Source organism: Ovis aries, chromosome 9, assembly GCF_016772045.2.
Source record: "Ovis aries strain OAR_USU_Benz2616 breed Rambouillet chromosome 9, ARS-UI_Ramb_v3.0, whole genome shotgun sequence".
NCBI lineage: Eukaryota > Metazoa > Chordata > Mammalia > Artiodactyla > Bovidae > Ovis > Ovis aries.
In genome coordinates this window covers 22,280,243-22,301,569 of record NC_056062.1, presented here as the reverse complement: position 1 = coordinate 22,301,569, position 21,327 = coordinate 22,280,243, and the positions used below count along the sequence as shown (strand labels likewise).

The window sequence follows — 21,327 nt, the reverse complement described above, 5'->3', positions numbered from 1 at the left end:
TGGAACACTCTTGCTTTTTCAATGATCCAGCACATGTTGGCAATTTGGTCTCTGGTTCCTCTGCCTTTTCTAAATCCAGCTTGAACACTGATATAAGTAGAACTTATTTGAAAACAACAATCAATCACATCAGAATTGTTCATTTCTTTCTTAAGTAAGAGGAGGGCTTCCCTGGTGGCTCAGATGGTAAACAATCTAAGTAAGAGTAAACTATACCATGACTGTAATTTATCTTCCACCCCATGAAAAAAGAATCAATGCAAGATCTCTTGGCTTCCCTTAAAGTTGTTGAAATAGTTGGAAAACATGACTCCTCCCCTGGAGGGCTTGACAATTTTTTCCACAAAACAAACTCTAACTCCATAGAATCTCCCCTTTACATCTCCTATTGGATCTCTGATCTGTTCTTCAGTTGACTCTGTACTGCCTGTAGTTAAGAGCTTGGGTTTGGTATAGACAGACCTGAGTCCAAATTTCAGTGCCATTTACATGCCTGTATGACTTTTGAGACCAATTTAATCTCTCCAAGCTTCAGTTTATTCTATTAAAGTCAATGTGGGATACCCATGCTTATCTACTCAGAGGTTTTGTGAACATTTTGTCAGAAAATATGTGTAAGGCACATGGTACAATACTGGGTACATACTAAAATCATGAAACATTATACCTCCTGTGATTAATTTTATGGTTTTTTCAGTAGTCATGTTCAGATGTGACAGTTGGACAATAAAGAAGGCTGAGTGCCAAAGAATTGATGCTTTTGAACTGTGGTGCTGGAGAAGACACTTGAGAGTCCCTTGGACTGCAAAGAGATCAAACCAGTCAATCCTAAAAGAAATCAACCCTGAATATTCACTGGAAGGACTGAAGCTAAAGCTGAAGCTCCAATACTTTGGCCACCTGATAAGAGCCGACCCATGGGAAAAGACCCTGATGCTGGGAAAGACTGAAGGCAGGAGAAGGGGATGAGAGAGGATGAGATGGTTGGATGGCATCACTGAGTCAGTAGACATGAGTCTGAGTAAACTCCAGGAGGTAATGAAGGACAGGGAAGCCTAGTGTGCTGCCATCCACAGGGTCGCAAAGAGTCGGACATGACTTGGTGACTTCACAACAGCAAAGGATGTGAGCTATATGCTAACTCCAGTTCAGTTCAGTTCAGTCACTCAGTCGTGTCCGACCCTTTGCAACACCATGGACCACAGCACACCAGGCCTCCCTGTCCATCACCAACTCCTGGAGTGTCAGGAATATTTTGGAGAAATTTCATTTCATTATCTTTCTGATAAGCTGTGGAATTTCTTCAAAACTACTGAATTTATTATTTCTCGCATTATCAACCTATACCACAGGCTGAGGTTTTTCATATAGATGGACCTAAAACGCCAAAGCTTCATTCTGATCTCTTAAGGAATATAAAGTCTTTTATAGTAAATTTCATTCTGCTCAACAAAATGAATTATATGCTCTTATTCAAGTTATTTGCCTACATCCTTACCCCATTAATATAGTCTCTGACTCTGTATATTCTGTTTTTGTATTAAAAGATATAGAAACCTCCACCATAAACTCCAGTCAACCTATTATTCAACAACTCTTTTTCGAACTACAATCTGTTGTTAGAAACCGCTATTCTCCCATTTATATTACACATATTCAAACACATTCTTGTCTTCCAGGCCCCATGACTTATGATAACGAACAAGCTGATAAACTGGTTTCCTTTGCTACTCCAGAGGAATAGCATGCTCTGTTGCATAACAATGCTGGCTCCCCACACCAGCTATGGAAAATCCTATACCACCAGGCTAAAGAAATTATTAGTAACTGCTCTACTTGTAGACTCCTACATCTTCGACCCGTCGCACAAGGTATTAATCCTCACGGTTTGCAACCTAATGAACTATGGCAAATGGATGTAACTCATTGCCCTGAACTTCCTCCATTTTCTTTCCTACACGTCTGTATAGACACAAATTCCTCTTTTATCTGGGCCACACCTCTTCGCGGCGAGGCTACACAACATGTTATACCCTGCCTATATTTCTAGACACTTTAAACAATTTTTACAATATTTTTCTATTAAACATATTACAGGTATTCCTTATAACTCAGAGGCAAAAGACATAGTCAAACAAACACATCACACACTAAAGTTACAAATAAAAAAATTTAAAAAGGGGGAATACACAAGGTACACTACTGTCTTCCTTATCCAAAGCAGACTTTACTAGATTCCAACATAACATATTTTCTAAACCTATAACTATTGTTAATATAGTTTTATTTGTTTTAATTTTTTTTAACCTCTTTGGAAGATTTGACCCAAGGGGGCCCCCAGCATTCAAAATGGAGATGAAACAACAAAAACCCCAGGAAGAAGAAATTTCAATATGGTCTATGTCTGCTCTAAAGATCTCCAGAAAGCACCAGCCTCAGTGGGATCACCCCTATGATCTCCCCACTTGGGGATGAAGAATCTAAGCTACTCCATTTTGTTAACAGAAAAACTCCATTTTGTAAGGTTCTGGGAAAAGAGCCTTTGGAAATCCCCTGACCTCACCCCACCACCCACGAGCCGATCGGACCCCAGACCAGAATCTCGTGACTTAACGTTCAGGAACTTGTGGTCTACCTAGGAAATAGGGACCAATCAAAAACCAACACACAACCCTTCGAAAGAAAGTGACCAATTAGACGTCCCCCTACCTAGAAATTATTTTTTTCTTGAACACTCCATATATAAGCAAGGTAACCCAAAACCCGGGGCTCCTCCCTATAGCCACTGCGTTGGTAATGGTGGGAGCCCCAGCTCGAGCTTGGTAATAAAAACTCTCTTGCTTTTGCATCAGAAATCAGCTCCCTGGTGGTCATTGGGAGATTTCGAGACTTGGGCATAACAGGGACAAATAAAAACCCTTACTAATCGAGCTGAAAATTTGGTCTTTCAACAGGGATTGCCTCCGAGTCCTGAATACATTCTCCTGGCAATGCTCAGTCTTTTGGCCTATACCTCCCCCCGCCCCATCTCACTTGAGTTCAGCTAATACCCAACCCCGCTCTATGCTCTATTACAGGTGGTCGAAAGGACAGAGAGAGGACCAATTGTTTCAACTAATGACTCTATACATATGCCCCCCTCTAGAACCTGAAAGAGCCAGCACACCCTGGGGAGGAAGGAAAACTAATTAACATTTCTTTAGGTTATGAAGTCCTCCCATTGTGCCTGGACCCAGAGAAATTATGCATAAACATCAGCCAACAAACTTGGCTTTCGTCCTGCCTCCAAAAGACTTTCGGACATTGCTTGGATTATTTACTGCCCTTTCTTTGTCTGTAAACCATGTTTATACTACTGAAACTTTAGGGAAGAGTTAGGGAAAGAACAAAAAACATTATGTAAAAGGTTATTAATGAAACATTACCATAACATAGGACTTTGTGGCTGGCTTGAAGGTGGAATGGCACCCCTTCTCCTCCTGGAATCATCCTCAATAAACAGAGTGGGCCTAAACAATGCGACATTTGGGCTGCAAGCACTGAAAAACTTGGAACTGGACCGGACATTTTACAGGGACCAGTTGTGGTCATAGTAACTATTTCTATAATCAGTCATATTTTATACAGGCCTATGTCCCACTTCCTTTTGTTATAGCCATAGGAAATTTACAGTAAGACTTTACATTCTGTAACATGGATTAATTGTAAACTATATACTTGTCTTAATTCCTCTATCTCTTTAAGAAATGATTCCCTTTTGATTCTTCAATCTCGACGTAATTTGTAGTTACCAACGACCCTGGGAAGAAGGTCCCATGGTTGGACTTACTTCCAGATTACCTCAGTTTTGTGTTACTCTTGATTCATTTTAACAATAGTGCCTACAACTGGATACAAATCAAATTTCATTTTACAAATATAATAAAATAGGGGGAATTGTCAGGATGCATTTAAAACAGGAGGCTTCCTGTGTACTATTTTGGATATGTCAGTAATCCTCCATTCATTCCTGAATATTCAGGAATTAAGAGGAGAGGCAAGCCTCTCCCAGGGCTGAGGGATCCAGGCATTTCCTTCGTTAGTTTTTCTATATGGTGATAAGTACCCTCTTCCTTTATATGAACCCTATGGTAATATCTCTGCTGAAAATAGCTATCTTGTAGACAGTATAAATACCTATACAATGTTGAAGAAAACACCTTTGCTCCATCAAGCTTTGGTCCCTGTGTCTTGCTTTCTCTCTCTTTTTCAGGCTGATTTCCTGGAGCGCAGAGGCTCTCTGAGTTCACTTTCCTGCCCAGGCTTCTAAGACCCTCTTGAGAAGGCTCTCTGCACCTTCACCCCATCAAGAGGGTGCCTGAGGCCTCCGTGAACAGAGCAAGCCCCGTGCAGGGGCTTTATTGGCTTTCTGTGTAAACCAAGGAATATCAGCCTCTTTCTCTCTCCTTTACTTTCTTATCGGTTGATTCCAGACCACCAGGTTCCAGTCCATTAAAGGACCTCAACACTGGAGTTTGAGTTACTCAAAGTCACGTCCACTGTGTCGGTGATGCCATCCAACCATCTCTCATCCTCTGTCATCCCTTTCTCCTCCCACCTTCAATCTTTCCCAGCATCAGGATCTTTTCAAATGGGTCAGCTCTTCACATCAGGTGGCCAAAGGACTGGAGTTTCAACTTCAGCATCAGTCCTTCTGTTAGGTAGGTAGAACAGGGAAAAGGAGTCGAAAGTGGCGGTGGCTAAAAGACAAAAAAGGGAAAAGCCCTCACAAATAGAACAAAAGAAGGTCCTAGGACCAGAGTGAGGACCTCAGGTAAAACAAACAACACTCCTGCCTGGCCCAACTTACATAGGACAGGCCCAGGGAGAGATAAACACATAAATAGAGGAGCCAGAGCTAGCTCCCTACCACCACCACCCCGCGCTGGGGCGCTCTTCTCCTCGTGTCTTTGGATTGACGTGCCCTCACACCTCAAAGATGGATTTTCCTGCTATCTTCTAAATAAAATAGAGCTGTAACACTGATTTGTCTAAGAGCTATAACATGGTCCTTTCAAGACCTGAGAGCTATAGCACGGTCTATCCAAGACCTGAGAGCTGTGACACGCCAAGGGGGCTTTAATGTCCGTCACTCCAAATCTTTGTTGTGACGAGACAAAGAACCGAGGAACATACACTTGCGTGACACTTCCAGTGAATATTCAGGGCTGATTTTCTTTAGGATGGACTGGTTGGATTTTCTTGTAGTCCAAGGGACTCTCAAGAGTCTTCTCCAGCACCACAGTTCAAAAGCATCAATTCTTTGGCACTCAATTTTCTTTCTTTTATATGCTAACTAATGCTAGCTAAATGCTAACTAGTAATAGGGGTTATGGGGCACATAACTAACCACCCTCAAATTTGGTGGCTTAAAATAAGGAGTTATTTAGCTCATGCCTCTGTGTGTGACAATTTGGGATGGTCTCAGCTAGGCAGTTCTTATGCTAGTCTTGGCAAGACTCACTCTTGACTCTGTGGAGTTGGAGGGTCAGCTGGGGCTGGCTGATTTACAGTGGGCTTGTCTGGAATGGGTGGCATCACTGGGCCCTCTCTCCTCCAACAGAGCCCAGGCCTCATCACATTTTCTAAGTCTCTGCTTGCATGGTGTTTGTCTCTGTCCCATTGGCCAAAGCAAGCTGCCAAGCCAGTCTAGCATCTCCAGGGTCAGGCCTGGGGAAACAGAGTACCAAAGCCAACTGCAAGAGGGTGCACACAGTCAGGGGCAGGAAGAAATTGAGGACTTTTCTCCAAGACACCACAAAGAGCCTCTTCTAATACTTTAATTTATCTATGTTTGCTTCTTGTCTTTATGTCCTTCATGTTTATTATCCTTCCCACTTCTTCCTCTCTCTCTCTCTGTCTTCCTCTTTCTCCCTCTCTTCTTCAAATATTTATTAAGCATCTAGTGTGTTTCATGTAGAGAGAATACACCAATATATACTATCTAATTCAAGTTGTCTTGTAAAGGATCTCATTGCCTACAGTGCCTCTATGTTTAAAAGAAGTTTTTTTCTCTGTCTCCTTATAGCAGTTCCACTCTAACACCCTGTGTTAAACACTAAAGCTAGCTAGTATTTTAGTAAATAACAATGAGAAATAACGCTCTTTTCTAATTGTTCAAAATGATAGTGTTTCTAAGGAAAGATTACCAGCTGCTTTGTCTGCTCTAATCAAGAACTCAACCTTATTATCTCAGGATTTTGCTCCCTATCCATTTGCAATTCTCTTTATAAAGCACAGATGACGGTGACATTTGGCTAGTGGAGTGTGTGCCTCGCACGCCGTCCTAGTTGGCACAGAGAGGGGTTGGGAATGACCTTCTGGATTAGAGGCTCATCCTTTTCATTTGTTCTTGTGTGCTTCCAACCTCTTTGGCAACGACGGAAGTGAGAAAATTACTCCGGCATTCAGTGTGCTGTGTTCTCAAATGCATGAGCTTAAATGGCGACAGAAATAGCCTGATGACATGTGTGGCATGTATGGGTAGAGCTTCACTGTACTTCAAGTCTTTGCTCTCTCTCTCTCTTTTGTATTTTGTTTTGTTTTTGTTTTTGTTTTTTGGTTTTTTGTTTTGATGTGGACCATTTTAAAGTGTTTATTGAATTTGTTATAATACTGCTTCTATTTTATGTTTTGGTCTTTGACCTCAAGGCATGCGGGGTCTTAACTCCTTGACTAGTGATTGAGCCTGCATTCCCTGCACTTGAAGGTAAGGTCTTAACCGCTGGACCATCAAGGAAATCCCTCACCTGTTTCCTAAGAGAATGGATCTCCACCTTGGTTGTGCATAAAGACATCTGGGGAGCTTTTAAATTAGGTCCACACCCTGGCTACGCTGCAGACCAAACTACATCAGAATCTGGGAAGTGGGATCTGAGCTTGGCTATTTTTTAAAAGCTCCCCTGATTCCAAAGTTGAGTCAAGGTTGAGAACTACTGCCTTGAGGGGACTCATAAAATGTTACAACACAGAAATCTCTCTTGATTTTGAAATTGAGGAAAATTACATCCAGAGAGGTCAAAAATTCTCAAAAGGCTAGGTAAGAGGGAAGGCAAGATTCAAACCCAGGTTTTCTAAGTCCAAAGTCTGTGTTTTGATGTCTCATAAGAACCGGAAAACCCTGAGTCACTATTAGGTGATAGTAGAAATTAGAATGGAATGAAACAAAACAAGAAGGGTATATTCCTGATATAAATATTTAGTAAGAAAGAAAAATAAGCAATGAGAGCATCAAATTGCATCATTATGACCTTTTGGGAATAAGCTTTTGGGAGAAGTAAATAACTTAACAGCTATTTCCTATAAACTGTAAATTTGCTGGCAAATACCTTTGAATATGCAAATGCATGCTAATTAAAAGTGAATCATCTCAGTGCCTGATTTAGAAATTGGAACAAATACTGGACTAAACCTAAAGCGGAGCTATTTTGAGCAATTCGGGCTATAACCAAATATTCTGATAGGATGTCGACAATGGTATTTCTAATACCACTTGGACGGATATTATTCTTTCTGGAAGAGCAATCTATGCATAGGCTCATCTTTGTGTTGGCCCCAAGCAGTGTGTAAGGATCAGAGCTGGGAGGTGTGGGGACACAGAGATCGATAAATCCCAGTTCCTACCAGTCCAAATTCGACTTCAAGAGAGGAGCACTGGCACAGAGGGGATAGGAAGGGTATTCACGAGAGGTTCAGGACAGGCAAACACCCTTAGCTCAAGTACTAAAGAAGGTGGTGGAAGAATCAGTCCTCTAGAAATTGAGGTGAGGAAAGGGGTGATACACAGGCAGAACCTGACCCAGAAGATTTTGAGAGGGAAAGGAGGTCTGTTCAGTAACACTTACTGAAAGCCCACTTGTACTAACTTGGAAAACACTTCGGCAAACACTTAGGCATAACACTTAGGTTATGTGATCTGATACCTGTGATATCATCATTCCTGACTTTCAGCTGTCCCTTCCTTAGGATCTTTGGCTGCTGACTTTATTTCTAGCAATGATACAAAACCAAAAGACCAGAGGGAGTTTAAAAAAAAAAAAACAAAAAACCCAAACCCATTATGGGTCAGACGATCCAGGGCCTCTGGGACTTGTATCTTTTTTGAACAATGTAAGCAGAGCTGTCTGTCACTCAGCAGCGTATCCTCCTTTGCCTCCTGGGGCACTGTGCCCTCTGGATCTCCTCCATCTCTGCCATTTTGGCTCCACACCCTCCCTCAGCAGGCTTTCTCTGACTCCTGCCTTCAGCTTCTGTCCCTGGGCCAAAGATTTCCAAATTTCTCTGAGATCCCTCTGCCTGCCTTCCACCTGGTATGCCAGCTGCCTTCAGATCTATTTGCTCAGATGTTTCTCTTGGACGTCATCTCAAGCTTAATGCGTAAAAAAGAAATTCACATCCTCTCTTCACAACCCCCCGCCAAAGCAGCTTTCTTTCCCAAGTTGCCTCCTGCTCTTCCAGCCCCATCCGTTTCCTTACTCCAACCTTTGAGTTACGTAACTAACATATGCCTCACTTTTGCTCCCAAGTCAGCAGACAGCAAATGCCAGAGAGTCTGTTTCTGCTGTAAGATTCAGCCCTTTCCTTTTCCACAGCCACCAATACTTCCTTCTGTATAAAAATCGAGGTCTCCCCTCCATGGTTCCTCTGCCATGCTGTCTGGTCCATAGAAAAGCTGTTCCTGATCATGTAATGATATTGTCCTTATAAAAAACCTAGATTCTTAAAGGACAAGTTCCACATTTGCATGTAAAATTGTTCATTAACTAGTTCTATTGTACTTGCTTAATTTTTATATCCATTGAATAAATATGTATTTTATTTACATAGTGGTTAAATTAATATGTTTTAGATGCTTTTGAACTGTGGTATTGAAGAAGACTCTTAAAAGTCCCTTGGACTGCAAGGAGATAAAACCAGTCAATCCTAAAGGAAATCAATCCTGAATATTCATTGGAAGATTGATACTGAAGCTGAAGCTCCAATACTTTAGCCACCTGATGTGACAAGTGAACTCACTAGAAAAGACCCTGATGCTGGGAAAGATTGAAGGCAGGAGGAGAAGGGGATGACAGAGGATGAGATGGTTGGATGGCATCACTGACTCAATGGACATGAGTTTGAGCAAGCTCCAGATGGTGGAGGACAGAGAAGCCTGGCTACTGCAGTCCATGGGGTTGCAAAGAGTTGGACAGGACTGAACAACTGAACAACAACAAGCCCCCCTACTGTGTGCCAACCTGGAATACAGACATAGGAACCAAATATGGTTTTTGCCATTTTCTGAAATGTGTACAGTCAAGTGGTGGAATATAAGCATGTATAAAAGTTTAATTAGCATTCAGTTAATAAACTGCTACAGTAAAGGTGTCCTGAAAGTCTGGGCAAGGTATCTGGGAGCAGGAAAGATGTTACAGATGATAAAAATATGCAGCAAGGCATTGAAAGAAAACCAAGTACTTGGTAATCTGGCCTTTACCGTTAGCAAGAAACAGTCTCCTACATATGCATTGTACACTCTCCTCTCATCTACTTTCCTAACTCACTTTAAATTGCCCTCTACCCTCCCCTAGTCTCTTTAAGAGCTGTCCAGGTCTTTGCTAGTTCAATTTTTTTTTTTTTTCGCTAATTCTGCTTTTCCACAAGTCCACCTCAAGACAAACTTCCCTCAAGCCCTGCCCTCTCTTATCTTCACCTTTCTCCTTTCCGTACTGCACATCATTTCTTAACCAGAATGTTGGCACTACCCTCAAAGACAAAGAATTTCAAAGTTAAATATATACTTGAATCACTCTCATGTGTGATTCATCGGGTTTAGGTAGGAAGGCAGGAATTCGATTTTTAATAGATTCCCAGGTGATTCAGGCACAAGAAACAATCCTGAGTCACTTAGAGAAACACCGTTTGAGACCCCTGTGGGCTTCCTATTTCTTTCTCCACATAGGCTGTCCGCATTCTATAAGGACTAGCAGAGCATGTGGGTTGCTGAAGGCTCTGGGCTCCAAGTACTGGCTTAGGCCGTTGACTATTAGATACATCAATTACCAGTGACATTCAGAGAGTCAGGAAAAATGACTCAGTCAAGTGGACAGAACCTCTGTCTCTGGAGGAAAGTAACTCCAGAGGCATGAAATCTCTCTGAAAGTCATCCGAGGAGCAAGAGGAAATTACATGTTCTGTCCTCTCAAAACAGACGCAGCCATCGCCCCGAAGGACCTCCGGGCCTCTCAAATAAAGCACACTTTCAGAGAATAAAGGACGCACTGCAAGTTCAAGGGCTTAGAAGAGAAAAACCCTATGGGTACTAGATGCATTCATTCAAGGCCATTCTGCTTAGCTCATAACCTCACGCTGCTGTTGCTGCTGCTGCTAAGTCGCTTCAGTCGTGTCCTATTGGGTCGCACAACCTCATAAACAGGTGCAATTGCTAAGAAAAAAATTGTTGCTAATGCACCTCGAATAAGGGTTCGTGAAAACGAATGTGACTCAACCCACTCCTTTTTGACAATAAAGCGAAGTCCGAGGATATCCAAAGCGCTGCGCAGTCCTCCCGCACTTCCCCAAGGCCCCCCATGCCGCCCCTCCCACCTCCGAGTGCCACCGCCCTGCGGGGGGGCGGGGCCAGGAGCCGGCGACGTGCTGACGTCAGGGCGTGGGGACGCCCCGGCGTCGTCCGGCGCGGGACTGCGCCGGCGGGGGCCCGCTGCTACCCGCTCGGCCTGCGTGGTCGCGGAGGTCCGCATCGGCTCCCTCGGCCTTTCGCCCTTCGCCTCGTCCGGGCCTCCGCGGCCCGGGCGGCTGGCCCGTCGTGATGCGGTCGGCGCGCCCGGCGCGGCCCCGCTGAGGCTCGGCGCGGCGGCGAGCGCGGCTCGGTCACCATGCCTACCCGTGAGTGGCCGCCCGAGGGCCGGGCCGGGCCGGGCGGGGAGCGTTGGGCGCGCACTCCGGGTGTCGCCGGGCCGGGGAGTGCCCGCGACCGGCCGAGTTCGTTTCGTTTGGGCTTAAGGTTTCCTGGGAGTGGGCGGGCGGAGGTGGTGGCTGCGCGGGAGCCCGTTGCACTGAGCGGGAGACCGAGGCCCGAGCTCGGAGGGCGCCCGGCTTCGGAAGCGGCAGAGCTGCCAGAAGCCAGCCCCGCAGGACTTCAGAGTCCAGCTGTTTCTCCAGCAAAGCGCAGGGCCTTCCTGCAAAGGCGGAGAACTCACTCCCCATCGCCATGGCCTCCTCACTTCCTCGAGGACGGGCGTCGCCGGTGGGGACGCCCCAGCCTCTGCCGGAGCGCTTCGCCACGACGCCCGAGCCCCGGCAAGCCTGGATTTTTCCTCTGAGACACGTCCTGCTGGTTGAAGTAGGCGCGCTCCTTGGGGAACTTTGTCAGGCTCGGGTGCCCCGTGGTGTTGGACCACCGGGCTTCCGATCTACCGGGCAACCGGTTGGAAAAGGAGGGTTTAAGGTCTGTCTCCCTAGACACGTTGAATGAGGCTCCCGGGGCTTGGGCCCCGGAATCTGTGTCCTCCGTGTTAAACGGAAGGACCCTGAAGTTTGAAAATCGCTGGACAGTTGGAGGCATTTTGGGCAAACAGGGTGTATATACTACAACACTGCCAACGACCAATTTTTCAACGAGCCCAGAGCATCACCAAGTAGTGATTCTTTAAACCCAGGGGCCTGGCTTAGGTATGTGCCGACTAGGGTAGTTCCAGGTTTTGGACGCGGAGGAAAAGCATTGATGATGATTGATTTGAGAATTTTTTGGGGGGTAGGGCTCTTGTGAGCACGGTGTTTCATAATGTGGAATCCTGAAACACTTGGCAACATGTTTCCAGTTAGCTCCTATTTCTTAGAATTCATAACGTTTCCTAATTGTTTTTGTAGACATATGGGACACTGGATTTCCAGGTCAGCCTCACATGCTTCTTTTGTCCAGTGGTGGGTAAAGAGGCGTTATTTCCTGATACTAGAAAGGTTTATATAACGCTGTTGCATATGTTTAAACAGTCTTGATGTAAAGATGACTGACAACTTCTGTATGTTTGGATAAAGTGGGTTTTGTCCTCTTAACACAGATTTCCTAACCTTGATCTGCTTGGGTTTTGTATCCAGTATGCATGTCAGCAGGCTTCCCTGGTGGCTCAGTGATAAAGAACTTGCCTGCCAATGCAGGAGAGGTGGGTGCCATCCCTGGATGGGGAAGATCCCTTGGAGAAGGAAATGGCAACCCACTCTGGTATTCTTGCTAGGATAATCCTGTCGACAGAGGAGCCTGGTGTGCTGCTGTCCATAGGGTCACACAGCGACACAACTGAAGCGACTTAGCATGCATGCATGCATTGGGGAAGGAAATGGCAACCCACTCCAGTATTCTTGCTAGGATAATCCTGTGGACAGAGGAGCCTGGCAGGCTGCAGTCTATGGGGGGTCGAAAAGAATTGGACGGGGCGAGCACGCACATGTTCATACGTCAGCAGTTTATATTTTAATTTTATTCAGCCCGACTAGAGGAATATCCTCATCGCTGTTATTGTCAATTTATTGTTCCTAAATTCATGTTCGTGTTATTCAGTGAATTAGCACTGTGCTGATCTACACTCCAGTATTCTTGCCTGGAAAATCCCATGGACAGAGGAGCTTGGTGGGCTATAGTCCATGGAGTGGAAAGAGTGGGACATGACTTAACAACTAAACCACCACCATGAATCTACTTTCTTAGAAAGCAAAGGGTGGGGAGGGGACACCTTTCTTGAAAATTAGGACTTCAAGTGGAATTTATTGGTAAAGTGGCAATTATTATTATTTTTTATTATGTCTTAGGGTTGTCTAGCTTCATAGAATGGACATGGGAAACGTTTGTTTGTTTTCTTAGTTGTGTGATTTACAATGCAAAATGACATGAGGATGAGCCATGGTGTACTTTGCATAGTTAAGAATACAGTATTCACGACCTGATTGGAAGGAAGTGAACTACTTGAGTTGTCATTGTTCATGTTTATTATGGTACGGTTCCTGTGATTGATTCAAAGTTTGATACTGATTGGTGGTACCCATGTGAAGTCAGTTGTGTTTCTAATTGCCTTTTTCTCTCTCTTTGTGACCAGAACCACCACGATTGCTGGGACAGTACAGTGGACATTAGTACCTCTCAGAAATTCTGCATGTAGAATAAGTAATTTCTGCAAAATCGTTATTTTGTTTAGGGACTTTTTAGGAACAGCTACCCACCCCAATAAGCGAATGTGTTTTTCTTTTTGGTGTCAGGCGAGTTAAGAGGCTCATGTATATGCTCCGCTAGTTAATCCTTAAGGGTTTAGTGAAACAAATGTAATGCTTTTCTGTAAAATGAAAGTGTTGGAGATGATCACTAGGGTCTTTTCAGACTCTGTAATTCTAAGTCAGAGAATTTTTCTATTCCTGCCTTTTTGTTGCTTACTTGGCATGTTGATTCTCTCAGTCATTGAGACTGGAGTTGGTGAGTAGAATCTAGTGGAGCGCGGCACGCCCGTGAAGGCAGAGTGACAGCGTGTCTCATGAATGTTAGCAGTCACGTCATTGGAGTTACTTAGAAGATCCCAAAAGGTCTTTTTCCGAAAGCAGCTACCTGGAAGGGTGTCTGACAGGAAGTGGCTGCAGCGCAGGAACAATTCTGTGGTCCTGTCACTGTATTCAGGCAGTGGTTTGCAATAGTCACTAAGCACAGATTTCGACTGTCTCACTAAGCGATCTTGTCAAACCTACAACCCTGTAATTTGTCACGTCGTTTTTCTAAAGGCCTTTATTTCGTCGTCCTCCACTCCAAGGACCATTAAGAAACATTTTGATTGTGAAGATTTTCCAAATTCTGAATCAGAGTTTGAGTGGAAGACATGTTAAAGCTTCTTAATTCCAGTCGTTTTATTTATTTTATTTTGTGTATCAGAAGACTGAGACTCAGTAAGTTTCAGTAACTTGCCTAGAGTCAGGTGGAGTAAAACCAGGACTTGAACACAGATCTGGGGGTTGGGCTGGGGTTAGGGTTCCTATCCATAATCACAGTGAGCATAAATAATGTTTATTTTTCCATAGCTAAGCTGATAATAGTTTATCTTTTCAAAAAATGTCCTCTGGAGTTACACTAAGGCAAAAATGGTCTTGGCCAAAATTTACATCAGATATGTGTGAACTTATAAAAATATTTAGCAGTTTTGTCTTTGCTTCTGTGTTGTCACCAGAATCTGAGGGAAGAATACTGGGGATCCCAGTGGTATGCTAGGTAGAATTTTGGTTATATAAGTATAGACATAAAGTTTTTAGTAAACTACTTATATGAAAGGGACCCCTTAGCCGACAGATAACTTGTCTTGAAACAGTTCAGTAAAATGTCCAATTGAATGTGCTCTTTTTTAACATATGAAAACCTATTGTATATTGGCTAAGGGAAACTGCAGTCTTAATCATTCTTTGCTGTACTTTCAGTGATTGTGGTTAATGTGCTCTTTTCTCATTTAGATTGGCATTACTATTTGGCCACATGTGTTAGGCTGTGGTAATGTGGTCCATCCATGTTTGGTTTTTTCCCATTGATGAAGTTAATTATATTTGACTTATTTTTCAATCCATTCTTTTGAAATGACTGCAGAATATAGATGAATTGTGATGTGAGGGATGAATGCTGTTTGTAGTGTTTTTGTTTAGAAACATAAGCAAACTTGGCCTGCACCTGGCGTGTGAGCATTCTGCTTGTCCCTTCTCTCTCCCTGCCTGCCCCTCACCCCCTTTTCTCTCTCTCCCGCCCAGCACCTATACATCTTGTCAGAGTTACAGCTGAAGAGCTCTCTTTCTCACAGCGACCTTTGGCCTGACACTGTTTGGGTTACTACCAGAAGTCATCTGTCCCCGCTCATGGGGACGTGGGGCTGCATTGAAGATAATATAGGTGGTGGGAGATGAGACTGGAGAAGGAGGAAGGAGCCAGAATTTCCAAGATTTAATATGCTGTGCAACTAACGTGACTAAAATTGTCTTCCAGCTGTCACACTCACAGGTAGTGGCTGTTTTGTAGGCATGTTAGCAGTTTCCAACTTACTGGTTACTTTACAAAAACTTAAAATTTGCTCTTAGTAATAGAAATTATTTATGGAGTGTTGATTGTATACCAGGCAGTATACTTTGTGCTTTACAGGAATGATCTTATTTAATTGTCTCCCACATTGAGGAAGGTCCTATGTGACCAGTTACAGAAACGAAGAGATTGGTTCAGGGAAGTCAAGTAACAGCCTGATGCCGCTAAGTGTGGAGCTGGGCTTGGAGCTGGATGCCTGTGACTTTGCAGTGCTCTGCTCCGGTGCAGCAGCAGTGGAACCTGCCATCAGATCCTATCAGTTTCTTTTAACACAGTTTCTTCTGCTTAGCACTCTGCCTGATCACGTCATAGGTACTGGTCAGTATTGAGTAAAAGAAGGAATTGGAGCTGGAGTCAGAGAAGTGCTTCTTAGATATGATAACTTGAAATAACTTTTTTCCCCATAAAAACTGTTCTGAAAGGTTTTACAGTTTATGATTAGATTCTTAGCAGACCTGTCTGAAATGTTTGCCAGGCCTGAGAGAAGGAATACCAGTGGAGGCCTGCAGACGTACTCTGAGTCGGGGTTTCTCAGTTTTTGCTCTGTCGATGCCCTGGGCTGGATCTTTTTTGTTGGGTGGTCTCGGTCTGTCCGGTGCATTGTGCTTTGTGTAGCAGTGTCTCTGGCCTCTCCCCACCAGAAGCTAGTTGTAGTCCTCGCTGTCCTAAAGTGTGACAGCCAGAAATGTCCTCACACGCTGGCACGTGTCCCCTAGGGGGGCACTGTCCCCAGGTTGAGAACCACCGGTCTAAATACTGAATGTTACTGACCACGGTGTGCCCACAGCCTGGCCTGCTTTCCCATCCAGGGCCCTGCAGTCTGCTCCCTAGAGGTGACCTCAGGCTGCAGGCCCAGGCGGCCTACAGGCCCGATCCAGGCAGCTGTGACCTCTTGGGTCAGGGCAGGCTCTTTCCTGACCCTGAAGTGAGATTGGTGTGTCACACTTCTCTGGGGAGCCAGAGTGAGCAGATTCCCTCTGCCCCATCCCTCACGGTTCCATCTCAGGAGTCTGGTCCACTTCTGAGCCCCTACCAAAGCCATCCCATCAGAGTAGGGGGCAGGTAGGAGGAAGAAGCCCAACTTCTTGGGGAGACTCGATCTGCCTAGACTCCCACTTGGGGTGATTTGGAGGGGACAACTTTACAGAAAAACAGCTGCTGCCATCTCTCTGGTTTTTCAGGATGTGATTTTCAGTATAGTCTCTGTCCCCTCTGCCGGCCACACGTGCTTCTCTGAAAGAAAAGAATACTGTGTCTTTTGGGAAGCAGAGGTCCTTTGTCCCTGAGTCAGATGAAGGCACTAATTCTTAGGAGAAAGCACCTTTTGCCTACTGTATAGCCTAACTTTGGTATGGAATGATCTGAATACTGGGTGGGTGTTGACAACTACATAAGTTCATACTGTCTTTATGGGGGATGGAGAGGTATAGGATAGAAGTATTATAAAAATCTGGCTAAAGATTTGAAGAAGGATTCAAAGTTAATATCAATTATAAGAGATTAGTATTTGCAGTATTTCCACAAATCAGAGAGCAAAATGCCATCAGCCTTCCATGGTTAAAGCACACACCTATGCTTGTCAACGTCTGAGTAGAAATGATTGATCAAGGTTTGGGGAAAGATGATTCATTTTCACTAATAAAGAAATGTTAATTAAAAACTGAAATCATTTGGAGTTTCTCGCATTACCAAAGATACAAGTTTAATCACTTCTTTAGCAATAATAGGCGAAGGTGGTGGTGAGGTGCAGTAGAAAAGGCAGAACTGTAAATTGGTACAACTCTTGAAAAGTAATATGTCAGTATTTTATCAGGTGCTCTGATAATGCGTTTACTCATTGACCCAGTAATTTCACTGTTGGGAATCTATAAGAAATGATGAAAAACATAAACTGTGCCAGGATTTCTGCACTGAGATGTCACAGTAATATTGGTAAAATAGTAAAAACCCAGAAACTTTAATATTCAATCATGGGGAAGTGGTGCAAATTGAATATAGAACATCCTTGCAAAAAAAATACCATACAGCCATTAAAAATGGTACTTGTAGAAGCACTGGGTTTATAAATTGTTTTTATTTTGTGTAATTTATGTTTTCCAGATTTTCCACAGTTGTCATATAGTCCACAACCAGAAAAAAGAATGCTTAAGATTTTTATAACTTTAGCATAATTTTTTCAAATTTTTCATATTTTCTTACAAAAGCTAAATGAAACAAAGTATTGCCATGAACTGGTTCTTCCTTTAGCCCATAGAAAAGAATTTGGGTAACTGATGAGATAGTGTTCATTGTGTGTGTATGTACATTTATGGCTTAGGGAAATGCAGAGGTTAAAGCATCTGCCTGGAATGAGGGAGACCTGGGTTTGATCCCTGGGTTGGGAAGACCCCCTGGAGAAGGAAATGGCAACCCACTCCAGTACTCTTGCTTGGAGAATCCCATGGAGGGAGGAGCCTGGTGGGCTACCATCCATGGGGTCGCAAAGAGTCAGACATGACTGAGCGACTTCACTTCACTTCACTGTCTGATTGCTCTTGCTGTTCAGTTCAGTCGCTCAGTCGTGTCCGACTCTGCGACCCCATGAATCGCAGCACGCCAGGCCTCCCTGTCCATCACCAACTCCCGGAGTTCAGTCAGACTCACATCAGTCGAGTCAGTGATGCCATCCAGCCATCTCATCCTTCGTCGTCCCCTTCTCCTCCTGCCCCCAATCCCTCTCAGCATCAGAGTCTTTTCCAGTGAGTCAACTCTTCCCATGAGGTGGCCAAAGTACTGGAGTTTCAGCTTTAGCATCATTCCTTCCAAAGAAATCCCAGGGCTGATCTCCTTCAGAATGGACTGGTTGGATCTCCTTGCAGTCCAAGGGACTCTCAAGAGTCTTCTCCAACACCACAGTTCAAAAGCATCAATTCTTCGGCGCTCAGCCTTCTTCCCAGTCCAACTCTCACATCCATACATGACCACAGGAAAAACCATAGCCTTGACTAGACGGACTTTAGTCGGCAAAGTAATGTCTCTGTTTTTGAATATGCTATCTAGGTTGGTCATAACTTTTCTTCCAAGGAGTAAACGTCTTTTAATTTCATGGCTGCAGTCACCATCTGCAGTGATTTTGGAGCCCCCCAAAATAAAGTCAGCCACTGTTTGCACTGTTTCCCCATCTATTTCCCATGAAGTGATGGGACTGGATGCCATGATCTTCGTTTTCTGAATGTTGAGCTTTAAGCCAACTTTTTCACTCTCCACTTTCACTTTCATCAAGAGGCTTTTTAGTTCCTCTTCACTTTCTGCCATAAGGGTGGTGTCATCTGCATATCTGAGGTTATTGATATGTTAGGTGATAGCAAATGTTTATCATGCTGTTTTATTTTGAAAGGAAGGAAAAATTTCTGATCTTTTAGGTGTTGTTTTCAGTTGTGAAAACCTGAAAGGTTGAGATGAACCACTTTGTGTGACTTCAGTTTATCAACAATTTGTAGGGTTTTTCCCCGAATGATTGTGTGTTGTAGAATGAGCACAGTTCTGCGGAAGTATCATCACAGAATGAATGTTGGCAATCCCTCCTATGATTAACATGTCAGACCTGTCAAAATTCTTTCGTCATTTCTATCTGCCAGGTTCGCTCCACTCTTGAACTGAGCCTGTTCTCACATATTCTCGAAATTCAGCAGGAGCTACTATCAGTACTAATACTCCTCTTTTCATGTAGGCTGTCATAGTCTCCCTTCTGCATATTATTAGGCAGCATGATTCTAATTTTATTAAAGAAGGAATCACTACTCAGGTTTTTTTTTCTTTGTACCTCTCCATGAAGAGTTTGCTCTGTTCTAAAAATAGGCACTAAGCCTTTTGCTCTGTAGTCTTCAGGAGGACTTTCATTCTCCCCAATGCTATTGTTTTGGGTTTTATTCTTGGTGAGTTATTCAGCTGTATCTTTTTGTTTTCATTACCTGAGCTCCGGGGTATTTTTGCTGCACTAGTTTGCTGGCTGATTCTAAGTGTTCTTCACGCCCCTGCTATTTAATTGGCTTTTTGAACAGCTGTCTCAGATATTCGTTACAAAGTTCTCTGTGCTGTGGTTGCACTGAAAGGGAAATGTAAGGTGTTCAGGTTTGCCGTAGTCAGTTCCTGGGGCCTTATAAACTTTGCAGCAGGTGCCAGCGTGGAGGTCTAAAGGAGTGGTCTGTTGATGACATCTGACATACGTTGACTTATGAACTTAGTTATAAGTATTTTTATTAACTATTTGATCCATTAAATGGGACAGGATAATACCTCTCAGGGAGATTTAGGTGCAGTTGAACTTATGTCATTGTGCTTTAGAGGTAGAAATGACTTAATAACTCTGTGATTGGAATTAGAATCGCTGCTTGGATTGTTGCCTTTATTGCACCTGATTCCAAAAGGGCATCTGCAGTGGAGGGTGCCCCAGGCACATGTGTAATAGCTGAAATTTGGGGTCTGGGTCCCTGTGGGTGTTTCCCATTCTCTTAGCTGGCTGCACTGCGTGAACTTCAGGGGCCCAGTTTCCTTTTCAGTTCACAGCCTGGAACAGAAACAGACTTAAATAATCTATTCCCTGCTGCCTTTTCCCTTGGTTCCATCCTGCTTCTTGGCGTGGTCTTCCAAGGATGGGAGTGCCTTTCGCAAGCTGCCACAGGTTTGTCTTAGAGCACCGTCTTTTTGAAATGGAAGAGCTCGGGTCCAGGAGTCAGGGGGAAGAAACATGGGCGTCTGCCCCAGGTGGGTCTGTCTGTATTACCTTTACTACAGTGCCATCCCCGGCACAGGGTTCCCGTGTTAGCTCCTGAGCATTACGTGTTGCTCTTGATCCATGTTGGAGGCTGGCACAGGGCAAGTTTGAGCTACGGGAAGAGCTCGAGTTTCCCCAATGTCTTCCATGGAAGCATAAGAGGGCCTGTTGTGTGGAGGGGGTGCGGAGGGGACTCAGCAGGTGGCCTCTCTACCTGATCCTGCCTCAGCTGGGCTGGCTCTGTTTTTGTCTTGTTGGTGAAAATTCTGCACTCTGTTTCAGGAGGTAAATAATATTGCTTTTTTAAAAGTTTGTAATTTATGGTCTTAGATACTAGAATATGCCCTCTAACAAGAGTGTGAGATATTTTAGAATCAAAAGCTTAGGAACCTAGAAGCAAAAACAGAGGCATTTAGTGATGATGTCTGACCTGCTTTTGCTCTCATGCGCTTTGGGAGTGGAGCTGTCTCATCTCTGCTTGTAGTCACTTCAGTCATAGGCACTGTTAGTATAATCTTAGAGTCACAAATACTCTCTTTCAGCTTTTCTTATTTTCCTGTTGGATTTCTCTTAGGGATTGATTCATTCAGCAGATTATTGTAGTGCCTACATGTGCAAGGCTTGGGGAGTATAGAGGTGAATAAAGCAGTCCCTAGCTGTAAAAAGTTGATCCAGTTTATAGAACCTTGTGTAAATAGCTCTGACACAAAGATAGAAATGGCAAGCCCCCTGAGAACAGTGCTTGGAGTTGAGAGAGAGCCCTCAAGAAGGTGAGTGGCAGATGGCGTCCTTGGCCTGAGTCGTTTCAGAGGAGTGTGGGTTGGGGAAGACAATTTGGGTTGAGTCACACAGTTGGAAATAACCAGCAGCCAGTTGGAGTAAGTCATTGGGGCTGGGCACGTGACCGCTTTGAGGCCATCTGTATAACTGGTAATTTTCTTTTAAGTAACACCTGCTTATCAACACCTAATGTGTGTCGGTTACTGTAGGCACCAAGGGCATAGCAGTGCCTCACACTAGACACGAGGGCATCTTCCTGGACATCATCTCTGCCCTCATGAAGCTCAGTCTGGTGAGGAAGACAAGTGCTGAGCAGACAGAGAGCTTTACAGGCACTGAATCCTGGTTTTCTTTGCTACTGTACATATAGTTTTTGGTATAGTTGGTAGCTCATGGTACACCTTCAGTGTATATTTGTAGAGTGACTCAAATTACTAAAAGAGAAATAGAGGTTGCTATGGGAACATGTGAGTGAGGTAGGAAGGAGAGCAATTAGAGGTTATTAAAGTACAGCGGACTGAGTGGTGGGTTTTGAACTTGGGTCATAGGCTTACCCAGCAGTGCAGTGGTAAAGAATCTGCCTGCCAACGCAGGAGATGCAGGATACAAGGGTTCTATCCCTGGATCAGGAAGATCCCCTGGGAGGAGGAAATGGCCACCCACTCCA

General features: G+C 44.1%; 1 protein-coding gene across 1 annotated transcript in view; it reads left to right on the top strand.

Annotated features, from left to right (window-relative positions):
- The first annotated feature begins 10,703 nt into the window (after nt 1-10,703).
- The window catches only part of EFR3A (EFR3 homolog A), an 80,621-nt gene continuing 69,997 nt past the window's right edge, over nt 10,704-21,327 (top strand). The window contains exon 1 of the mRNA XM_027972892.3: nt 10,704-10,923. Within this exon, the coding sequence (XP_027828693.2) occupies nt 10,914-10,923 (10 nt within the window). The 5' untranslated portion in view covers nt 10,704-10,913. The remainder of the gene's footprint in view (nt 10,924-21,327) is intronic.